General features: G+C 37.0%; 1 protein-coding gene across 9 annotated transcripts in view; it reads right to left on the bottom strand.

The window, feature by feature from the left end:
• The window catches only part of LOC102861251 (calcium/calmodulin-dependent protein kinase type II subunit delta-like), a 413,849-nt gene that overhangs the window by 195,694 nt on the left and 192,372 nt on the right, over window positions 1–25,783 (bottom strand). For all 9 annotated transcript variants that reach the window (XM_006881073.1, XM_006881078.1, XM_006881072.1 and 6 more), the window contains exon 4: window positions 17,967–18,021. In XM_006881073.1, coding sequence (XP_006881135.1) covers window positions 17,967–18,021 — 55 coding nt within the window. The remainder of the gene's footprint in view (window positions 1–17,966; window positions 18,022–25,783) is intronic.

Raw genomic sequence — 25,783 nt, 5'->3', positions numbered from 1 at the left:
TGTTCGATCTATCTCCGACTGTAAAAGTTGGTAGAAATCATCTATTTCTTCTTCTTTGGCTCTCTTACTCTGTGTAAAAAGGATCGGTAACTTGCCATGCAAACCAAAGCCTGTAAAAACCTGCTGGAGGCTCAGCTATGAATGATCCTCACGCCACAGAAGACTACTTTGATTTTTAATAGGACTTTTAGAAAAATAACATTTTGTTGTGTATTTTCCTCCCATTCAACAATTTCTGCACAAGTTTTTCAGTGATATTGGTTAGATTTTTCACAATGTGTGAACATTCCCATATTGTTGTTTGCTCAAGAGCTTTTCAGACTCCAGGCACTAGTCACCAAACCAGGATGTAGCATAAAGCTTTATGATTTATACTGTTCCAAATGCTTGAGATGCTCTACACTATGCTTTTACTCTTTAACTCCCAGAAATTCATCTCACCACAATGTTCTGGTTATGTCTAAGAAATATTTGTAACTGTGCCCCATGTGTATTTGGTAAGAAGCTGGGCTGCAATCTGGAACGCACATGTGGCTCAAATCCGCTAGCTGCTCCGTGGAAGAAAGATAGGTAATGTCTTCCGATATGCAATTAACTGCCTCTGAAAGCCCACTGGAGGGTCAGCTATGTGTCAGGTCTGACTCCATGGTGCACAACAACAATACACACACACATACATGTATATTTTACACATATATTTATGTAACTTTGTGTCTTACATTATTACTATATAAATATACATAGATATGTTTGTTGTTGTTGTGTGCTGTGGAGTCAGACCTGACCCAGAGCTGACCCTCTAGCTGGTTTTCAAAGGCAGTTAATCACACAGGAAGAGACTGCCCATACTTCTCCCGCAGCGCAGCTGGTAGCTGTGAACCATTTGCCTTCAAGATTGCAGCACAGCTTCTTTGTCACCAGGCTACCTACATCTATATTCATGCATAAATGCATAGCTGTGGAATTTATCTTACTGTTGATGGAACTGTAGTTCAGAAAAGATCATAACTTTCGTAAACAATGACTATGATACTATTGCTCCTCAATTTGTCATCCTTGGCATAACTGGCTGATGCAAAATGATCAATGCTAGTCCGTTTTAGTTCATTAATGTCTAGGATAAGGTGGGTCTGCTCAGGTAGTCAAGAGGAAGTTGCACTGCTACACAAAGACCATGGTGTCTGTGGTCGTACAAAATCACTGCTGCTCCCCATGAGAAAGATGGCTAATCTCCCATACAGTTTACAGCCTTGGAAACCCAATGGAAGGTCAGCTGTGAGCTGACAGTGACTGAACGAGTGAATGAGTAAGTGAATGTAAAGTAAGTAAGTAAATGTTTATGCATACCATTCCATTTTATAATAGTTTTCAATTTTGTTAGATTCATTGTTTGTATATTTCATATCCTGATTTTTAATGGGTGTATACAGTTGTCCCTTCTCATTTTGTGCCATGCCACATCAGCAAATGAAAGTGCTTTACTTACTGAAAGCTTCACTCCACTTACATCCTAACGTAGACTGTATTTTGAGGCGGTGGCTCTTGCCCAGTCATATTTTTTGTGTTTTCTAAGTTATGAACAAACAATAAAGAAAACAAAGAACAAACAAATTTGTCTTAGACAAAGTGTAACCAGGACATTCCTTAAAGACAAGGATGAGAATACTTCATCTAACATATTTAGAAAATGTTGCTAGGAGACATTCACCTGTAGAAAAAGACATCACAGTGGGAAAAGAATTAGTGAAAAAGAGGAAGATGCTCAATGAAACAATGAGTCCAACTGTCACTTCAGCATGATAAATATCACAGGGATGGTTCAGGAGAGGGTAAGGTTTCAATCTGTTTTTGCTATGGGTCGTAGTTGACTCAATGTCATTTAAACATCCAATCTAAGAGGCTCATCTTTGGCCATTATATCACATTTAACTGATAAAGGTTTCCATAGGTCAATTATTACAGAAGTTATATCTAATCTTTCTTAATAAGGTATCATAATCTGGAAGCTCCACTGAAATCTATCCATCACTAAGTGACTTTGCTAGGATTTGAAATACCAGGGACATAGTTTACAGCCTCAACAGAATATACAAGCCACCACAGTATAATAAACTGACAGATGTGTAGTGGTAACAACACACAACCAGGTCACAGGAGAATGTTTTAACAGTCTGCTCTGTAAAAACTGTACCTTTAAAATCTCTATGAGGACATTCTATAACTGTCATACATTGTAAGTATGAATTAAAATTGAGTTGATGATTATGACTTTTACATATATGTTGCTGTTGATTGCTTTTGAGTCGAGCATGACTCATAGCAAAACTATGAATAAGAGGCCTGAAGCCCCTCTACAACTATCAACATATATCAAAGTTAATAGAGTTTCTGGAGGCATTTAATTTAGGAAGGGATGCCACTCCCGCTTCCATATATATTCACCTGCATATATAATTTCTGTTACTTTGCTGTTCTTTCAATATTATATATGCTATAGAAATAACATTTCTTTTCTGTGTACATTTTAGTGACATCACTTACCTTTGTCAAGCAGTATACACTTTATCCTCACACAGGAGATCTTTCTCATCACCAGATATAGCTAGTGCCTACACTCTAGGGAGTGAATTCCCTCTCTTAACTCTCATCGTGTGTGGGTATAGGTGTGTGTGTAGTATATGTTGCTGTTGTCAGGTGCCCTCTATGACATTAAAAAACATGATGTGGGTAGGGTGGTTCATTTTGCCATTGCGGAGCACCATATCACATGAGAAAAAGCCAAATGTGTAATTTATTTTCTGCTCAGAAAATCTGTATTTTCTTATTATTATAACATTTTTTAATTTTAAGGATTTTTTATTCACATTGGGTTTCATGTGATCATTCATATATGCGGTGTCATATAAAATTAATCACCATTAATCTGTACTCACTATTACCCTATCTTTTCAGTTCCCCACTGGACCTTTCATAATTCCTTCAACACCTCCCTCTAACCAACAAACTCTGCAACTCTGCAACTGGATGATTTCACTCTTTCCCCACTATTAGGCCCCCATTCCCTCTTTGGATTTTATAGAACTCATTAATATCACATGCAAGAAAGATTCTGCTGAAAATGATCCAAAAATAACTGGACCAACGGATCAACAGAGAACTGTCAGATGTGTACGGTGGGTTTAGAAGAGGTCGGGGTACTAGGGATATTATAGCTAATGTTAATCTTTGCAGAAAACAGAGATTACCAGAGGAATATCTATCTGTGCTTCATTGACTATGCAAAGACTTTTGACTGTGTGGATCACAACAAACTATGGCCGACTCTGAGAAGAATGAGAATTCCAGAACATTTGATTGTGCTTATGTGAAACCTATACTTGAACCAAGAGGCAGTCATCAGAACAGAGCAAGGAGATACTACATGGTTCAAAATTGGGAAGGGTGTCTGCCAGGGATGTATTCTGTCTCCATACCTTTTCAATATGTATGCATAAGAGATGATCCAGGACTCTGGGCTGTATGAGGAGGAATGTAGCATCAGGATTGGAGGAAGATTCATCAACAACCTGCATTATGCAGATGACAAAATCCTGCTTGCTGAAACTGAGGAGGACCTGAAGCACTTGCTGCAGAAGGTCAAGGACTGCAGCCTTCAATATCAATTAAAGTTCAACATCAAGAAAACAAAGATTATCACCCACTGGGAAAACTGGCAGCATTAATACGGATCATGAAGAGACTGAAACTGTTAACAGTTTTAGTTTGCCCCACAATCAACACTCTTGGTATCAGTAACAAGGAAATCAAGGGACAAACTGCACTGGGGAAGTCAGCTGTCAGGGCCCTTTCCAGAGTCCTGAAGACTAACGACATCAGGCTAAAGACTAAGATGCGCCTGATGCGGGCCATGGTCTTTTCAATTGCTTCCTATGCGTCCAAGAGCTGGACAGTGACGAGGGATAATGGAAAGAGAACCAATGCCTTTGAGTTGTGATGCTGGAGAACAGTGTTGAATTTACCATGGACTGCTGGGAGAATGAACAGATTTGTTCTGAAGAAGGTGAAACAAGGCTGCTCTTTGGAGACAAAGATTATGAAGCTTCGTCTGACATACTTTGGGCATGTTGCAAGGAGGGCCCAGTCCTTGGAGAGGAACATCATGTTTGGGAGGATAGAGGGACAGCAAAAGAGAGGAACACCCTTGATGAGATGGATTGATTCAGTAATTGGTAGAATGGGAGTAGGTGTGTCAGAGACAGTGAGGTTGGCACAGGATAGAGCAGGGTTTAGGACTCTTGAACACAGGTCACTATGAGTCACAAGTAACTCTACAGCACATAACAACAACAACAACAAGTCTAGTTATCCTTCTATTTTTACAATAAATGTCTTATGCAGCATTATACCTTATGAGCCTGACTGAGTTCACTCAGCATAATGCTCTCTAGTCTTTGCTATGTTATAGAACATTTTTGGAATTGTTGAATCTGAGTGTTGTATAGTATTCCATTTTGTGAATATACCACAATTTCTCAATTCAGTCATTTGGGCTGTTTTTATGTTGTTGATGTTGTGAATAATGCTGCTATGAATATACGCATACAAATCTTTGTGTTTCAGTTCTATTTTCCTCTGAGTACATTCCTAGCAGTGGACTAGCTGGGTCATATGGAAATTCTATGTTCAGCTTTTCTAGTACATGCCAAACTGCCTTCCAAAGTGGTTGTACAATTTTTATAATCCCACCACCAGTGCATGAGATTTCCAATCTCTCCACATCCTCTCTAACATTTCACTTACTGTCCTGTTAAAACTCTGCCATTGCTTCTGGGGTGAAAAAATATCTCATTGTGGTTTTAATTTGTATCTTACTGCAATAACCTCAGTGATTTTGAGCATTTTTTTCACTTATCTGTTGGCCATCTGGAAGTTTTCCTCTGAGGAAAACAAAAATAACAACAACATCCATGAACAATGAGTAACTTTTCCCTTAGTTAGGTTTCTTACAGCAGTGTTTTGTAGGTTGTCAGTTTAGTTTTTTTGTTGTTTTGGTTTTTTTTTTAATAAAGCTTTTGTGTTTCTAGTTATGTTTATTCCCAAGTATCTCAAGTTGTTTGATTACTATAAATAGTAGTGCTTTCTTAGTTTTATTTTCTGTGTTTTCTTTGTTACTATAGAGGAATCCCACTTATTTTTGTATATTGATCTTATATTCTGCCACTTTACACAAATGGTCTACTAGATCTAACAGTTTTTTGTTGAGTTTTTGGGGTTTCCTGTGTACACTACTATCATGTCATTTGGATATAGAGGCAGTTTTAGCAACTCTTTACTGATCTGGATGCCTCTTATTTCTTTCTCTTGCCATGTTGCCCATGCAAATACTAAGAATCTGCATTTAAAGAAGACATTAATTTAAAAAGATAGTGAGGATATTTTTATTTAACCAAAAATTAAGTTTTCTAAAGAGAAAGATGAAGTATAAATTAAAAGCAACAGGTTTTGTTACTTAAATATCTCCCATTCTATGTTAGACTATTTCTCTCATAAAAGTAGCAAACAACAATACATGGATACAAATGTGACCTATAAAGATTTTTGAAAGTAATTTCAAAAGTTATTTATGAAATTATAAATTCTCACCAACATCCTACTTCAGGAACTTAGCTGTTTTCACTCAGACCCTAGAAAACTGGTGTCAAGGACTTTTCCAGAGTGCTAAAGAAAGATACTAGTTTAAATACCAAGCTATATGTGATCTAAACATTTTCTATTGCATCCTATGCATCTGAATGCTTAATAATAAATAAGTATGACAGAAGAATAAACAATGTTTTTGAATTGTGGTGTTGGAGAACAGTATTGAATATTCCACGGACTGCTAAAAGAACAAAACAGTCTGTCCTAGAGGAAGACAAGCATGGTGCTCTTTACAGGCAGGTAAGATATAACTTCTTCTCACATAACTTAGACATATTGTTAGGTGGCTCAAATCCTAGAAAAAAACCATCACAATGGAGAAGGTGATGGCTCAGAGAATAAAAAGAAGCTCCTTAACAAACAGGCGAACACAGAGACTGTAGCAATAGACTTAAGAAAGTCAGAGATCATGGCACAAAACACAGAAAGCTTCAGATCTGTTGTTTCTCGGGTTTCAATGAGTCATAGTCAACTTGAAGGCACACAACAACAACAACAACTAGTTCCATCAACATCTAATTAGGCTCATCATTGCTGATCTTACCTCCACAAATACAGAGAATGATAACCTACTTCTTGTTGTTGCTACATTCTATCAAGTTGCCTGTGACTCATAGTGACCCTATCTATGTACAACAGCTCTAAACCTTGCTCTATCCTGTGCCAATCTTATTGTCTCTGACACACCTAACCCCATTACCCCACTCACTGAATCAGTCCATCTCATAGAGGGTCCTCCTCTTTTTGCACTGTCTCTCCACCCTCTCAAGCATGATATCTCTCTCCCAGGACTGGTCCCTCCTTGAAACATGTCCAAAGTATGTCAGATGAAGCTTCAGAATCTGTGCCTCCAAGAAGTAGCCTGATTTAACACTCTCCAAGGCAAACCTGTTCGTTTTCTTTGTAGCCCGAGGTATATTCAATACTCTTCTCCAGCGCCACAGCTCAAAGGCATCAATTTTCCTTCTATGGTTAAGTTGTCTGCCAACTCAGCATCCCTATGCACAATAGCTCTGAAACCTATCCTATCCTGAGGTAATCTCACTGTCTCTGAAATGCCCATATATTCCCAGGCACTCTCAATCCAACTCATCTAGTGTCTTCCTCTATTGTGTTCTCTCTCCACTCTTCAAAGCATGATGTAATTCTCCAAGGAGTGGTCCCTCCCGGCAACATGCCCAAAATATGTGAGATGGAGCTTCAAAATTCTTGCTTCCAGAAGGCAACTTGGTTTCATTATCTCTGGGACAGATCTTTTTGTCAAGTGTTGTTGTTGTTAAGTGCCGTTGAGTCATAGGCAACTCATAGCGACCCTATGAATGAAAGTCCTGGACACCTGTATAACTTCCATCCTTTCTCCTGGTTCATAGGGTTTCCAGAGGCAAGCTACTATTGAAGTGTGTGTCATACTATGTTTTGAAATTATTAGTTTCTTTTTCTATCTCTTTAACAGACATTTAGTCTTAAAAGTCTCCTAAATAATGTTATTGTATAGTTCACTGAAAGAACAAACAGCCTTTAAATATTGAGTTCACATTTTTTATAGAAATACGAAAATTATTTTTGTTACCTATTTGCTGTGTACACGATTACAGTGATGTTAATCCAAAGAAATAAAATAATAGGTAGATTTTAAGTGGGATGAAATCAGCTGTCAATGATACATAAAAAACATTCAGAAATAGCAAGTCATCCCTATTTAATCCTTTTACTATTGAAAATTAATCATCACTGGAATAAAAATACAGAAAAAAGCTATCAGGATAATAGAAAAATCTTACGAAATGATAACAGGGATTATCAATTTTCTACAGCCACCAAATTTTCACAAATGCGATGTGGTTTGTTACCAGCTCAGAAGAACAAAATATTGCTACCATCAAGAAAGAAAAAGCAAAGAGTACTGCATGATCTTCTGGACTATTTTGTAGCATTACTAAGTTGGGGGAGAAGGAGACTGATGTGAAACAGAAATGAACTGTAACAACTGTGTCCAAAACCAGAATAAAATGATTTCATACAAGATTACTGGATGACCTGTGGGGGATATGAACCAGAGAGGGAGAAGTAGGAATAAAAGAATTTTCTAACACTGGATCTAAGCCACATGGCTAAAATTTGTTGTTAGGTGTCATCGAGCTGAGTATGACCCATAGCAATCCCGTCAACAGCAGATCTGAACCATGTTCTATCTTGTGTTGTCCTCATGCTTCCTGCCACATTTGAGCCAACTGAGGCAGTCACCATGTCAATCCAACTAGTCAAGGGTCTTCCTCTGCTTTGTCGACCCTCTGCCTTTTTTATCATCATGTCCCTCTCCAAGGAATAGCCTCTCCTAGCAACATGCCCAAAGTATGTGAGGCAAAGCCTCATTATCTTTGAATCCAAAGATCACTCTGGCTATACCTTCTCCAAGTCATATTTGTCTTTGGGATGTTCAGCACTCCTCGCCAACAACACAGTTCAAAGGCATAAATTCTTCCGTCATCCTTTTTCATTGTCCAGCTCTCAGATGCATAACAAGTGATCAGAAAGATCATGGCCTGAATCAGATACACCTTAGTCCTCAAATTGATAACATTACTCCTCAATGATTTGGAGAAGTCTTTAACTGCAGACTTTCCTAGTTCAATATGTCTCCTGATCTCCTGACTGCTAGTACCAAGGGGTTTTAATTGTGGATCCAAGTAAAATGAAGTTGTTGACAATTTCAATCTTTTCTCCATCTATCATAATGCTATCTAACAGTCCAGTGGTAAGAATCTTTGTTTTCTTGACATTAAGATGCAATCCATATTGAAGGCTGTATTCTTTGATATTTTACAAGTGCTTGAACTCCTCCTCACTTTCAGCAAGCAAAGTTGTGTCATCTACATAACACAGCTTACTAACGACATTTGTGGAAGGAGGGAGAAGCTCAATATCAATAGTCAAAAGTAGGCCAGATGTGGACTTTGTATCAGACCATCAATTACTCATGTATAAGTTGAAATAGAGGTCCTTAAGAACCAAGATATGATCTTGAATCTATTCTGTCTGAATTTCAAGATCATCTTAAGAACAGATTTGAAGCATTGAACACCAGTGATAAAAGATCAAGTGAGCTATGGGATGATATCAACCGTGAAAAATCAAAAGGTCATTACAAAGACAAAGAAGAAAGAAAAAAATGAAATGGATGTCAAATGAGACTCTGAAAATTGCACTAGAGCATTGAGAAGCCAAAACAAAGGGGAAACATACAGAAATAAAAGAGCTGAACAAAAGATTTCAAAGTACTTGAGAAGACAAACCAAAATACTGTAATGGAATGTTCAGAGAGCTGGAATTGGAGAGAAAAGAGGGAAAAACTCGTTCTGCTTTTCTCAAGTTGAGACAACGGAAAAACAAATTTAAATCTTGAGTCACAATCATGAAAGATATTATGGATATCTTTATGGGCATATGACCCAGGATTATCAAAAGAAGATGGAGGGAATATACAGAATCACCATAACAAAAAGAACGGACAATGAAAAGTTTCAGGAAGCACCATACAAGCAAGAACTAATGATAATTAAGGAGGATGTGAAAGCTGCATTGAAGGAATTGGAAAAATATAAGGCCCCAGGAATAGATAGGATATCAACTGACTTGTTTCAATTAACAAATTCAGTTCTGGATGTGTTCACTAGTCTATGCCATGAAATTTAGAGTACAGCTGTCAGGCCAACAAATTAGAAGAGGTCCATATTTGTTACCATTCCCAAGAAAGATGATTCAACAAAATGTGCAAACTATTGAACAATATCATTAATGTCACATACAAGCAAAATACTGCTGAAAATTATTCAAAAACGGGAACTTCCAGAAGTTCAAGCAGGATTTAGAAGAAGCTGTGACACCTGTCAGTCAGTGATATCACTGCTGATGTCACATGGATCCTGGCTGAAAGCAAAAAATGCCAGAAGAATGCCCATTTATGCTTTATTGACTAAAAAAAGGCATTTGACTGTGGATGATCATAACAAGTTATGCCTAACAAAGAGAAGAATGGGAATTTCAGAACACTTAATTGTGCTCATGTGATACCAGTCCCTAGACCAAGAGGCCGTTGTACAAAAGAGCAAGGGGATAGTATATGGTTTAATATTAAGAAGAGAGTGTGTCAGAGTTATATTCTCTCTCCATGCCTATTCAATCTGTATGCTGACTCTATGAAGAGGACTGTGGCTTCAAGACTGAAGGAAGACTCATTAATTACATGCATCATAGAGATGACACAACCTTGCTTGCTGAAACTAAGGAGGACTTAACATATTTGTGACAGAAAATCAAAGAATATACTCTTCAATATAGACTGCATCTCAACAATAGGCAACCTCATGATAGATGGAGAAAAGATAGAGACTATCATATATTCCTTTTAAAACAGTTCTCTGCCTCATCTGTTTGAAAGCAGTATACATTCTTTATCCCCTCTTTTCTTAAGTTCCCTCCAACCCCAAGGTCAATCTCGTTTTACGACAGTGGCACTATATGATTAGGTATTATTTTCATGACAAGAGTCCAGAATAAGAGCTGCACAGTAAAGTGGACTTGGTGGGGGGATGGTATAACTAACAATGAAAGAATTTTTGTTTTCTTCAAAGAGAAAAGCAAACTAGGGGGAGGGGTAGTTATGGAGGAAAGTGTACAACAATGTATGAATGGAAATCCAAAGTCTTTGTAAGCTTTCATTAAAATGTAATTTTTAAAAGGTAATATTGATTAATAAAAAAAAAGTAAACTAAAAAAAAAATTGAGACTATCAACAATTTCATCTTACCTGGATCTACAATCAACACCATGCAAGACACTGTTTTACACAAGATGTTTTTTTCTTGCATATTTTTTCAGCTGACTCTTGAGTCTGTTTGTAAAAATGACCAGTAATGTTGTACAGACAATTTAAATTACCACAAAATAAGTAAATTTAAAATAGCAAGAAGACATAGATTATTTTTCCATAGAACTCATGGACTCTTCTGCTTTTCTTTTTAGAAAAGGAGAAGTATTCCATTAGATGAAAATTCAAGGCACCTATAAAAATAGAATGTCCCATTAGATTCTGAATAGCTGACATTCCACAGGAAGTATGCACAAGTACCACATTGCCAAAACCATCATCGAAAGGAGGAACTCAAGGAGCATTCCTTCTTCAGGAATTCGAGCAGTTATTTTATGTTCCAACTGATTAGCTGAATCTCTTCCAATTTTCCCATATGAATATTTCATTGATATCTTTAGGCCATACTTTTTAAAAGTAGGTCTAAAATATTCATTTTTCTGAAACTACTTCCTTTCCTCTTCATAGAATACCACTGCAACAATTGGGTTAATTCTGAGTAATTATTCATTTTCCTCTGATATGTTCTCTTTAGTGATCTGTACTTTTTTAAACACTGTCTTCTAATTGTCTCTAAAACTGTATATTTTATTTAATTTCTTAAATGAGTTTATTAATCTCATTTGATAGGGAAAAATTGCTGGTCATGTTTGTCTTAAACATTAAGCAATGAAAATTAGTTGCAAGGTATTGAACTCTTTATTCTAAATCTAAAGACTCTACTCTCTGAATTAGTAACTAGACTGACCATGCATTTAAATTTTCCCCTTCAGAAGTCTTTTCCCTTTGTTTTCAAGGAGATTAATAACATATAAGTAAATATTGCCACAGATGTGGGTCATTTAACTTATAATCTTAATTTGTTTTCAGATTACGATTGTTTTATATATTCTTAACCAATGATAAAAGACTGAATTTAAAAAGTAGTGCATAAAAAAGGAAATTTTATTCTAAACTATGTATTAAATAACTTAATCACTGTTGTAAAGTGCTGTATTATGCTTCAGGAAGGTACCTTCCTTTTGTTGCCTAACTTCAAGTGTTCTTTGGAACCATGATCAGATCAATTTAAATAATAGGTCTTAAGTAATAAGCGTTAGCAAACATACTTTCTGTTCTAGTATTTATCATAATCCCAGGGAGCTCTGGTGGCCTTGTGGCAAGAAGCTGTGCTGCAATCTTGAAAGCATGCAGTTCAAGGTCACCAGCTGCTCTGTGGGAGAAGGATGGGCAATCTCTTCCCATGTGATTAACTGCCTCTGAAAACCTGCTGGAGGGTCAGCTATGGGTCAGTTCTGAGTATAAGGTACACAACAACAACAATTTATAATACCATAACTTTGATTTGGGAGAAAGATGGACAGTCCCCTTCTGTTAAGATTTAACACAGTTTCCAAAACACAAATAGAGGATGGCTATGAGTCAGAATCAAATTGATGACCATGAATGAGTGAATACGACTTTTTATATATACAGAAAAAGGGATTTTATACTAATTAAATTCATTGTGAAATAATAAAAGATCTGCTTTTGGATAAAATAGAATCAAATCATTTTTTTATCACTTCTGCTACAAATAGCAAGATTCCCTGAACATTACATATATAACAACACACATAAAAGGATTCTGAATGGTAAAGACAATATAGCAGATCAGCTGGAAGGAAATGGGGGTGAATTCTCTGAGTTTGTAGTCTGCTTATTTTGCTTTAATTTTGACTCATATACACAAGAATGGGTATGTGGAAATGGACATCCCAGAAATTATAAAAGGCTCAAATTAAAACAGCCTCTAAGAACAATCAGTAAGAAGGTAATGAACCCAGAAAACAAAGAAACCAGAGAAACAGGATATTGAACTTCGAAATACAGTGACCATCTGATTCCAAGAAAATATTATATAAATCTCTGTATGATTCCAATCCTATTTTTGTCAATGAAGGCCAAACAGGAAACCTAGGCATCCTTTATGCCACAACTCCTGGCATGGAGGTGTCAGAAAAGGTCAAATGAGGAACTTGTAACTCTATCCTGCTCAGAAGTAATTACACATATTTCCCTCCCCATCAGATATCAATTGAAACCGAGTGAGGAACTTGGGCTTCTACTTCCACCTGGCATTAATCAGATGATACCCTTTTATTCTCACTTGCAGTGTTTTCTAGATGTCTGCAAAAAGATAGTACTTTCATAAAACCCATAACCTCACCAACTAATACCAAAATATTTAGGACACAATGTAAAACCATCCATAAGGCCAAGAACATGAAAATCTCAATTTGAAAGGGAAAAGATAAGCAACAAATGTCAACAAGATGATAATTTTGTTAGAATGACCAGAAAGTAGACATTATTAAATTCTTCACTGAGCAATTACAAGACAATTTGCAACCAACAAACAAACAAACAAAAAACAAACCCAGACATTTCAGAAAATAAATATCAGGTTATATGAGGATGTAAAAGGAAGACACGCAATGAAAAGGACTAACAAATGACCCGCAGCAATGGACTCTAGCCTATCCGAGATGATGCAAATGGCACAGGTTAGGACAGAGTTCAGGTTTGTTGTGCATAGGGTCACATGAGTTGTAGTTGATGACACCCAACAACATCAACATCAACTGGAACTGGTTGTGCTGTTCTTGAGTATCATAGAGTTGCAAGTAACCCATAATAGACTCTCCAGTGGCTTTTTCTGAGGCAGTAAATGACATAGGAGACTGACCATATTTCTCCTTCAAAGGAGTTGGTGAATTTGAACCATGTACCTTTGTGTTGACAGTATAATTCCTTACCACTAAGCCACCAGAGTTTCCTATCTGGAACTGGCAGGATAGAGAAAGATAATATTTTTTTAAAAACCCTCATTTGCTGGAGTCAACAGCAGCAAAGAGAAAATGCAGGAAATAATTAGTGAAGCCGAAGGTAAAACAATAAATTTACCTAGTATACAACAGAAAACAAAACAAACAATAACCAGGACCCCAGGAATTTATGGAATAATAGAATGTCCAATATCTGTGTCAGCAGCAGTTCAAAGGAGAGTAGAAAGAGGATAAGGCAGAAAAAGTATGTAAAAGTAAAACTGCAAATTATGCAAATTTGGCAGAAGACATAATCTTATCAGAGTCTAACAAAGTCTAAAGTCTAAAGAGGCCAAAGAGAACCAAAGTAGTAAAGACCCTCTGTGGCATCAAAGGATTATCATTCCAAGTATATACAGAAACCCCAAAGACTCAACGAAAGAACTGTTAGAACTAGTAGGCCAATTTAGGAGAGTGGCAGGATATAAGAACAATATCCAAAAGTCCGAGGGATTCCTTTACAGTAACAAAGAGAACTCAGAGAAGGAAACCAAGAAAGCAATTCCATTTATAATAGCCAATAACAAATTGAGAAACTTGGGAGTGAACCTAACTAGAGATACAAAAGACCTATACAAAGAATATTACAGAATATTTTGAAAGACACAATAAAAGACCTAAAGAAATGGGAAAAAAATGTGCCCTGTTCACGGACTGTTGTTGTTGTTGTTCTGTGTCTTCGACTCACCTGAAACTCATAGTGACTCTATATATACAACAGCCCTAAACCCTGCCAATTACCCTAGTCACTAGATCAATACATCTCATTGAGGGTCTTCTGTTGCACTATTCCTCTACCTTCCCAAACATGATGTCCCTCTCCAAGGACTGGGTCCTCCTAGCAACATGTCCAAAGTATGTCATCAGACAAAGCTTCAGAATCCTTGCCTCCAAGGAGCAGCCCAGCTTCAACCTCTCCAGGACAAACCTGTTTGTTCTCCTAGCAGTATATTCAATACTCTTCTTCCGCACCACAGCTCAAAGGCATCAATTCTCTTTCTATCATCCCTAGTCACTCTCCACCTTTCTGATGCATAGCAAGTAATTGGCCTAGATAAAGTGCATGTTAGTCTTTAGACTGACATTGTGGCTCTTCAGTACTTTCGAGAGGTCTCAGACAGCTGACTTTCCCAACACAATCTGTCTCTTAATTTCCTTGCTGCTGGTACCAGGAGTGTTGATTGTAGAACTAAGCAAACTAAAGCTGTTAAAAATCTCAATCTCTTTACCATCTATCATGATGCTGCCAACTGGCCCAGTGGTAAGCATCTTTGTTTTCTTGATGTTGAACTTCAATCCATGTTGAAGGCTACATGGATAGGAGGACTCAGCATTTTGAAAATGACAATCCTACCAAAAGCAATCTACATATTCAATGCAATCCCAATAAAGATACTAAATTAATTTTTCAAGGAGATTTAAAGGTAAATTGTCAAGTTCATCTGGAGAGGCAAGAGACCTCGAATAAGCAAAACACTTCTAAGAAACAAAACTGAAGTGGGAGGCATAGCATACCCTGACCTCAAAACCTACTCCACAGCGGTAGTAAACAAAACTGCATGATACTGGTATAATGACAGGCACATACGTCAGTGGAACAGAACTGCAAACCCAGAAAGGGACCCAGCTATCTATGATCAACTGATATTTTACAAGGAAATAAAAACCTCTTCAACAAATGGTGCTGGCAACACTGAACATAGGATCCACATCTGACACCATACACAAAAATCAACTCAAGGTGGATAAGAGACTTGGGTGTATAGCCCAAAACCATAAAATTAATAAAAGACAAAACAGGATCAAGCTTAGAAGGCCTAGTCTACAGTATATAAAGAGACTCCCAAAGATAGCCAGAAATACACAGTCTGAAGAGGATAAAATTGGTAAACGGGACTTTCTAAAGATTAAATCCCTGTGCACACCAAAAGCTTTTTCCAACAAAGTGAAAAGAAAACCTACCGACTGGAAACAAACATTTGGCAATACCATCTCAGAGAAGAATCTCATAACGAAAGTTTATAGAATACTCCTGGGCCTCCACAAGAAAAAGACTGATAACCCAACTACAGAATGGGCAAAAGACAAGGAAAGAATTTTCACTAAGGAAGATATTCAAATGGTCAACAGAGACATGAAGAAATGCTCCAAATTGCTGGCAATAAGAGAGACGAAAATCAAAATGGTCTCATACCAGTAGCAGTGGCAAAGCTTAACAGTACAGCAAATAATAAATGTTGGAGAGGAACTTTTATACATTGTTGGTGGGATTATAAAATGGTACAACCACTCTGGAAGGCAGTTTACTGCTTCCTCAAAAAGCTGAACATAAAAAAACCCAACCAAACAAAACAAAACAAAAACAAATGCAAAAACCTGAACCCAGAAATCCCATTATGATCCTGCTATTCCATTGCTTGGAATATACCCCAAGAAAATGAGAACTGAAGTGCAAACGAAGACTTGTACACTAAATGCTCGTAGCAGCATTATTCACCATCACGAGAACATGGAAACAACCCAGATGTCCAACCACATCTGAATGGATTGAGAAATTATGGTATGTTCATAAAATGGAATACAATGCAGCACACAGGAACAATGATTTTGTAAATTACTAACTTGGGAGGAACTGGACAGCATTATGCTGTGTGAACTAAATCAGTCCCACAAGGACAAATACTGTATAAAACCATTATTGTAGAACAAGGATGGTGGGGCAGGTGGAAGCAGAGAAGTGAGAATGGGCTGGGGTTGTGGGGTGTTACACACATGCCTCTGAAAACTCTAGGAACTTGGAGAAACGAAGATAGTTATAGAAAGACTTCAGGTCTTTTGTTCATAGGGTCGCTATAGTTGTGCTCGACTCAACAGCAATCAACAAAAACAACATCATAGAGGAAATTTAATATGACAATAAATTTCTAATAAAAAAACCAAAGGAATTCAAAAGGACACTGCACAGTACTTAAGAAAAAGACTGTCAATTAATTCTATGTTTGGCAAAAACATCCTTCAGGAATAAAGAGAAAAATCAAGATATTCTCAGAAAAAGGAAAATGAACAGTATATTTCTAGTACACGCACTCTAGCCCCAAAAGAACAGCTAATGAATGGTCCTCACACATAAAGAAAATTATTTAAACAAACAACCAAACAACAACAAAACCAATATATAAAGACTCTTGGAGCACTGAGAAGACACAAAGCATCAGAGAAAGTAAAAAAGAAGTAACACAGAAGGACTAAGTCTGAAGGAAGTGGTGTCATACTACACACACATGAGCAAGTCATGGATGGATTATACCTCTGGAGAAAAGGACATATTTTTTCCTTGTGATTTTAGTGAATGTTTATAGAGAAAATTGGTTTTCCACTAAGCATTTCATTCATATTTTGTTTTGTGGCACTGATCACCCTCCCCACCTTACAATAGCACTCTTCTCATTTTTTCTTGTGTCTATCATTTGCATTTGCCCTTCTTTATTACCTCTTCCTATCTTCTGAGCTCCATCCTCTGGCAAGTGTTGCCTTTTGGTTTCAAATGGTTGATTGTTCTCAAGAATATGTATTTCTCTGGTGTTACTCTTTGTCTTATAGGCCTTTTACTATTAGGTTAAAAGTTGAGTCACAGAGGTAAGTTCAGTTCTACATCTGAAGGATGACTATGAGTGACAGTTTCAGGAGCTCTACTAGTGTCTATCAGACAAATAGGCTGTGCTTTTGATGATTTTGAGCTTTGTACCACATTTTTTCTCAACTCCATCTACAGCTTCCCATTGTGATCCCTTACAGCGTGGGCAGCACCATCCAGTTCTGGTCTCCGGGTTGTGAAGGCTGGGGCTCACATGGGTCCTTAGTCCTTTACACTAACTCTGTACAAGTGCCTATGATTTCCTTCATTTCTCTTTGCTTTGGATGAAAATAGATCAATAGTTGTATCTTTGGAGTCACAGGCTTTTAAAACACAAAACATTCATCAACAAAGTATGCTGTATAACACTGTCCCTATATTCTATGTTATGGCCAGAGACCTTTATAACTCCAGTACTATAGTCCTGAGTTCCCAGACCCTGTGACTTACTCTTTTTAAGTAGACCCTGTGACTTACTCTTTTTAAGTATTCGGTTATGGCTAAGAAGTCTTCATAACTTTGTCCCCATATGCAATACTGACATATATTCATGGCTATATTTTTAGCACATATAAGTAAATATAGACAAATATCTTTTGTCAAACCTGCATATATTCACAGATGTACTTAATTAAAATTTTTGTTTGTATTTAATTTAAATGTCTAATAATCACTGTTGGGCATTCATCACTTTTAAAAAAAAATTAGAGTTGAATATAACTTGAAGACATTTAAAAATACTACACTCATTAATTTGTATAAACAATGAGAAAACTTATGTTTCATTAAAATGGTCTTAAAATACACTGCAAAAATAAATCAATATGAGACAACTACGATGTTAATAAAATATTCAATATGAAACCCTTAAAAAAATCAACATGAAATGTGTACTTACAAATCAAACACCAAGTAATGGAAGCCCTCTTCTGATATACTGTCATGAAGCCGCACTAAAGAAAGAATAAAGAGAGAGAGAAGGTTTTTGTTATTGTGTATTTCAAGGATCAACCATAAACCAGGTTTCTAATAATGTCAACAGGCACTGGGACTCCAACTAGAAATATTAGCTTCACTCTCCTTTAGCCTTTGATTTACAAGACTTGAGAATTGCTTCTAATAACTTATTAACTTTCTTTTCTTAATGATGATGGTACTTACACTTTATAGGATGATTGCGATGATTAAATGAGACAATAAAAATCATGTCTATTTTGCTAGGCAGTTGCTGTAAGGGGTTCATGAGTCAATTTCAACACTTAGTGACGACATCTGACAGAGCAGACCTTCCTATAGGCTTTCTTTGAGCTAATGTTTATGAAAGCAGATTGCCAGGTTTCTCCCACAGAGCAGCAAGATGGGTTTGATTTTTCCATTAGCAGCTAAGTACATAAGCAAGGGTCATGGAAAAAAGAAAAACAAACCCATTTATAGTCAATGTTACGAAGTTTGAGTAATTCCCCCAATATGGATCTCTTCCTTTCCACTGAAATTGCTATCACCGTAGTCTAAGTCCTCCTTCACTGTTGTCTTGACCACTCTACAGAGAGCAAAGGGATCATTTTAAGAGATTAGAAATGATCTTCTTGACTCTGCCCTTCCTTTTGTATAGGTATTCCTCTATATATCACTCTCCAATCATTAAGCTGTGCTACTCCCAAAGGCATTCAGTTTGAATCCACCTACTGTTCCCCAGGAGAAAGACTGACACTCTCCTCCCATACTATTTACTGCCACAGAAAACCTGCTGGAGGGTCAGCTGTGAGTCGGTTCTGACTTGATGGTACATAACACCAACGGCATTTCATTATTTAAGATAGCAAAATCCACTTACCAATTTACTAACCAAACTCTACAGCTGGAACTTCTAATGAAACAATCCACAAGTTCTTTAAATGAACTTGAAATTTTCCAAGAAGCTAGAACTTCATTCAGTCAAAAACAATATTCCCTTTTCTGAATTAAAAAATAAAAAAACAAAAAACAAACCCAACCAACATTCATTGTCTACTCTAAACGAAATAATGCTATAAAACTTTGATAATACTTTATTTTGAATTTATTTTTTTACATTAGCATTCCCTAGCCCACATCTTGTGGCCACAGATGGCAAATTCTTTTAGAACAGAAATTGATATTTTGGTTCTCTAATTATCCAAATCAATTGGGGTAACTTGACCTTCACTGAGAACAGCAGAGAACAAAGAAAGCAACAAAGTCACCAGGAACAATGACTTTCATCAAAGTTAGTCAAAGGGTGTTGTTTCTGTTGTTCTGTGCCCTTGGGTCAGAAAAGATTCAGAGATGACCCCTCCAGCAGATTTTCAGATGCTGTAAATCCCTTGGGAGGAAATGGTCCATCTTTCTCCCAAGGAGCAGCTGACAAATTTGAACTACTTGCCTTTGGATTGGCAGCACCACCTCTTCCCATTGCGCCACCAGTGCTTCCAATAAAAGGGTAATGATTTCTACTGCAAAGTGTCTTGCAATGTTTCTCATGCAGCAATGACCACCAAGTAGAAAATGTGGATGATTCATGAGTAGCTACAAACCACAATCATCTCCAGAGGGAGTTCGTGATACTCATAAAATTCCCAACCTTATAAACTTAATATACTCTCTCTTCCTTTCCATCCAATTCACGTCAGACTCCAGGCCTGGTGACTGTAAAAAGCCTTTCCAAGCTGCCTTCACTTGTATCAAAAGTGGAGAATTTTGCTTCACTTGTAATTATAAATTGGTGTTAAGAGCCTTTGAGTTGAGTATGACTCATAGTAACCTGAAGAACAAGAGATCTGAACTCTGTCCTATCCTGCACTATCTTTACCATCCTTGACACATGTGAGTCCATGGTCACAGACACTTTCAATCTATCTCATTGAGGGTGTTCCTCTCTTTCACTGACCCTCCACTTTTCCAAGCATGATGCCCCTTTCCAAGGAATAATTACCATTAGTAAAATGTAGATTCTTATTCTCATTACATGAGGAAAAGATCTCATAATGTAGGTAGTGAGTGAAGCCAATGCAGTTCAGTCTTAAGAGTCTCCACTCTGTTTGGTTTTTAAGTGCATGAAATATACACACACTACAGTCCCTTTCTCCTGTCTTATCTGCTCCCCACCCCATGTTGTCCTTAAATTCATTGACTTAACATATTTTCATAGAAGCTGTGCTGCCAGCCCAAAGGCTGCATAGTTCTGGTGGGTTGAATGCACAGGAAGCTCTGAGGGAGGAAAATGGGCAGTCTCTTTCCGTTACAATGTACATCCTTGGAAACCCAAGGGAGAGCCTCTATGAGTTGGAACCAACTCACTAGCAGTGACTTTGAGTTTTTTATTTAATAATACTATTCTTTTCTTCAGCATATGGAATTTTCATCTCATCAGTATTATCAAAGAGGAATCGTATCTTATAATTACTTCCTCAAAGAGATGTGACATACTATGTTTGTAAAATAGTGTTTGATCACTGATTATATCAAGTGATCGGCACTCTTTCAAGGTAGGCTGAAATTTTCAACAAAGTCAATTACACTAATATGTGTCTAAAATAAAATGGAAAATTCAAAAGCAAGTGTCCTGTAATATTAACTGTATGAATGGTCACCTTCAATTTGCCCGTGTAAGAGATGACTGTTACTTTGTTTAAGCTAATGCTGTCAAAGAAGATTAAAAGTTTGCTTTAATGAGGTATTTTCTACTTATGGTCATTCAGAATACTAAAGAAAGCCAGGTCATAGCTGATAACTCACAGCTCAGATGCATTCTTGAAATTCAGAGTCTCATAGATAATACAAACAGTGTTTAAGGAAGTTCAAATAATGATATCATTACTAAAATAACTCCACTTCATAGTGTGTGCCAAATATATTAAACAATACAAAACCCATCACTCTGACAGTTATTGTATGAAAATTAGATGGTTGTTTCAGCTATCAAAATTATAATAAAAAGTAAAAATCACAATGTAAAGTGAAAGAAAAATCATCAGCTCTTCTTCCCTATGTCAAGAAGAGTGCTTTCATGGGAGGTGGTGTCTCAGGGATTCAGTTGGAAGGTGGAAAAGCTAAGTAGAAGAGGGCAGAGAAAAAGCGCTCAGATAAAGCTGGAGGAAAAAATACAAAGTCCAGGTTATATTTGGAAAAAAAATCTTCTGGGAAATTTCCATTACCTTATTGTTGTTGTTGTTATATGTTATTGAGTCACTGCGACTCATAATGATTCTACATACAAACAAGACCTCTAAACTGTGCTCTATTCTGTTCCAATCTTATTGTCTTTGAATACAAACAAGAGCCCTAAACTGTGCTCTATTCTGTTCCAGTCTTATTGTCTTTGACATACCTACTCCCATTATCCCAATCGCTGAATTGATCCATCTCATCAAGAGTCTTCCTCTCTTGCACTGTCCCTCTACTCTCCCATATATGATGTCCCTCTCCAAGGACTGGTCCCTCCTTGCAACATGCCCACAGTATGTCAGATTGAGCTTTGTAATCCTTGCCTCCAAGGAGCAGCCTGTTTTCATCCTCTCTAGGATGAACCTGTTTGTTCTCCTAGTAGCCCATGGTATATTCAACACTCTTCTCCAGCACCAGGCTCAAAGGCATCAATTTTCTTTCTATCATCCCTAGTCACTGTTTGGCTCTCTGACACATAGCACAAAATTGCAAAGACTATAGCCTGGATCAGGTGTACCTTAAACTCCAGCCTGACATCATCGTTCTTCTGTAATCTGGAAAGGTCCCTGACAGCTGACTTTCACAATGCAATTCATCTCTTGATTTCCTGGCTGCTGGTACCAAGAGTGTTGATTGTGGAGCCAAGCAAACTAAAACTGTTAACAATCTCGATCTCTTCACCATCCATAATAATGCTGCCAATTGGCCCAGTGGTGAGAATCTTTGTGTTCTTGAAGTTGAGCTTCAATTCATACTGAAGGCTGCAGTCCTTAACCTTCTGTAACAAGCACTTCACGTCCTCTTCAGTTTCAGCAAGCATGGTTGTGTCATCTGCATAATGTAGGTTGTTAATGAATCTTCTTTCAATCCTGATGCCACATTCCTCCTCATACAGCCAAGTGTCCCAGATGATCTGTTCTGTTCCAGATGATCTGTTCTTATTTGCTACTTGTAAATACCCATCATTTGCAAATTAATTATTTTTTAAAGCGTTACTCGACATCTGTTGATCAAGTATTTGGGTCAAAATAGCTCTGGGTCAAAATCAATGTTACAAAAGCTTTTAGCACATGATAATGATTAAAGTCAAACCATTTGGCCATATTTCTTTTGCAACACACAAGTGAAAAATAATCTCACACAGTATTTCCAACTGTTCGGTCTTATCAGTTAATTCTGAGTGAACGATGTTATTGATAGCTGAAATAAGTTTGCATCATCCTCACTTGGGATAAATATACACACTTTACCCACTATATCTTTCTCTACTTTCATTGCACACTTTTCTTTACTTCTATGTTTCTTAAAATCAGTCAAGCAAGCAAACAAACAAAAAAACCCAAACAAAAATATCCCAGTCCTACATGAAATCATATCAGTTCCAATTTGTTAACAAAATTATGTTATACAGTATTTACAGAGACTCTCTACATGTTTACAATCACATTAAAATAGACTTTTTCCCTTTTAAAAGTTTCAACTGTTGTTATACTCGATACGCCTATGCATTCTAAAAAACAGACTGTTACAGAGTCACATAGATCAGTTTTTCCTCTTCAAAATGTCTACTGTCAATCAACAATACCATTAATATTCATGGTTACATTTCTTTTTAATAGGTGTTAAGGGTGGAAAATGGCATTTATTTTTATACAAAAAGTTGAATTCATTATTTCCTATAAATCTTTGTCAATTTCTCTGCACCAAAGGCATGACACTAAGTTCTGTTCCTCACAGCTGTTAGCACATGACTGACTGTACAGCCAGATTTGAAAGCAGGCTGAAACATACTGTACCCCATTCTGACCACGGTAGTTTTCGCTTCCTGCCATAAGCTACACATATGGATATACACAATTAGCTTAATTACAGTTGTCCCTAAGATAATTTGAGGGAAATTTTAAAGAAGATAATGAGAAAAGCATTTGAGAAAACAGATTATAATGTTCCTTGGCAGTAATCCTTTTCTGAAGTTTGCCCAAAGGTAAAACCAAATTTATGAGTAAAGACATTTTCATAAATTAGGAAACCATGTAACAGTGCTTATCTAGAGTAAGATTTTAAATTTGAATAGTATAAATTCCAATAGCTATAGGATTTACAAAGGAGAAAAGGAAGTTAAAATATTTCCCAGAGGTCATTAACCCTGGGTCTGATTCTCTTCTTTCTATTGATTACAAATTAGTAATTTGCAATTGAGATGTAACATGATTATAATTTTATTTTGTTCTTGGTTGTATGTTCTTATATGACTGCACTATGGCTCTGTTCAATTACTACCTACACAGTAAGAAGTCAAAGTCAAGGGCCTTATAATTAAAAAGAAATAATTTAATCAAATGATACAGGTTCCATATTCAATTTAATATTTGTCTTAGACTGTGTTATCTAAAGAAGTACAATTGAAACACAGATTTATTTCAGTGTAGTGACTCACACACTTACGGAGACTATCAAGTCTCAAATATGTGGGGGAAGTATCAGACTGGAGGCTATTCCTTATGTGGTCATAAGAAATGATCATTCCAAAGTCAACAGCTCAAGGCCACTAGCTTTTGGCTTACAGGGTTGTGGGAGATGATGATTTCCAAAACTTGCTGGTGAGGCAGTGGGTTGTCGACTTGTGACCCAAGAATTGAGGGTTAGAGGAGGATTAGCCTCATACAAGCAAAAGAGAACAAGGTTTTCAGAACATCCATGTATATTGGATACAGGTCACACCCTGAAAAAACCTCTCTTTTCAGCAGACTGGCTTTTCATATCAGATCACAAAATCATGAGAGATCACATATCTGCCAAACCACTGAGAACTGTCGCCTAGTCAAGTTGACACATGACCTTAATTATAGGATATTTCATTAACGACATTGAAATATAAGATATATAATGATAGCACTTAGCACATCAAATAGAACTGTAATAATTCTTAGTTATTTTTTAAGCTAATAATTTTAAGTATTTTAGTTAATATATATAAATAGATATACACACCACCCAGAGGATACGTTATCATCACCTTTTTCAAACAAATATGCACTAAAGATGTTAAAAAAAGTTTTATATTTATCAGATAGTAAGTCGTCCAATCAGGACCTATATCTATGGTTGGATCCCAAAGACCTTGTTTTCACCCAGTAGCTTACTTGTAAGAAGTTGTGCTGTCATAGTGAGGATACACCATGTGGTTCTAAAGATGGGCAATCTTGCAATATCATTTCCAATAGCCAACCACAAATAGAGACACAAAGAAAGCTATAAAACACTTTTGTGAGAAATAATGAAAGATCTAAATAAGTGGGGAAATGTTCCCTGTTCATGGATAGGAAGACTCAAGATAAGGAAAATGACAATCTTACCAAAAGCAATCTACATTTTTAATGCAATCCCAATACAGATATCAAATTCTTTTTTCAAAGAGATAGAAATGGCAGTTGGCAAGTTTATTTGGAGAGCAAAGAGACCTCACATAAGCAAAGCACTTCTGAAAAACAAGAATGAAGCGGGAGGCATAGTACTCCTTGATCACAAAACCTACTACACAGCTGTAATAACAAACTAAGTGTGGTACTGGTACAATGACAGGCACATAAACCAATGGAACAGAACTGAAAACCCAGAGATTAATCCATCTATGGAGTTGTTGTAATGCTGAACAACTGCACTATAGGAGTGTCAAACACCATAGTGGCTACCCATTGTGGGAAGTGGTTGGTGGAGCTCCCAGATGGATTCAGGTTTGGAAGCAGGAGTGTCATCCACTTCCTAAGTCACAATGCTCTGGTAACTATGAACTTGGAGAAATGACGATAGTTACAAAAAGGGCTCAGGCCTTTTGTTCATAGGGCCGCTATGAGGTGTGCTAAACTTGACGGCAATCAACAACAACAATACAAATGTATGGTCAACTGATATACAACAAGGAAAAAAGAAACCTATCAAAAGGGGAAATGACAACCTCTTCAACAAACGGTGCTGGCAAAACTGGACTGCTACCTGCAGAAAGCTGAAGCAGGATGCACACCTCTCACCATACACAAAAATCACTCAAGACAGATCAGAGACCTAGAGGTAAAGTCCAGAACCATAAAAATCATACTAGACAAAGTAAGATCACATTTAGAAGACCTAACTCATGGTATAAGAAAGCTGGCAAATACAGCCAGAAATACATAACCAGGAGAGGATAAAATTGATGAATGGGACCTTCTAAAGATGAATCCCTGTGTTCATCAAAAACTTTTTCCAACAGGGTAAGAATAAAACCTAATGACTGGTAACAAACATTTGGGAATACCATCTCAGATGTGGGTCTCATACAGAAGTTTACAGAATCCTATAAAGCCTCCACAAGAAAAAGAATGATAATCCAATTACAAAACAGACAAAAGATATGGAAAGACTTTTCATTGAGGAGGACATTTAGATGGCCAACAGACAGCGAGGGTTACATGGTGGAGGGGACCTGGGGGAGGGTTTGTAAAACAATGAAAGAATCTTTTCTTTTACTTTTCCATAATTTTTGGACTCATGTAC

This window comes from Elephantulus edwardii, unplaced genomic scaffold, assembly GCF_000299155.1.
Source record: "Elephantulus edwardii isolate Elephantulus edwardi_28Jun2011 unplaced genomic scaffold, EleEdw1.0 scaffold00012, whole genome shotgun sequence".
Taxonomy (NCBI): domain Eukaryota; kingdom Metazoa; phylum Chordata; class Mammalia; order Macroscelidea; family Macroscelididae; genus Elephantulus; species Elephantulus edwardii.
This window is presented reverse-complemented; position numbering and strand designations above follow the sequence as displayed.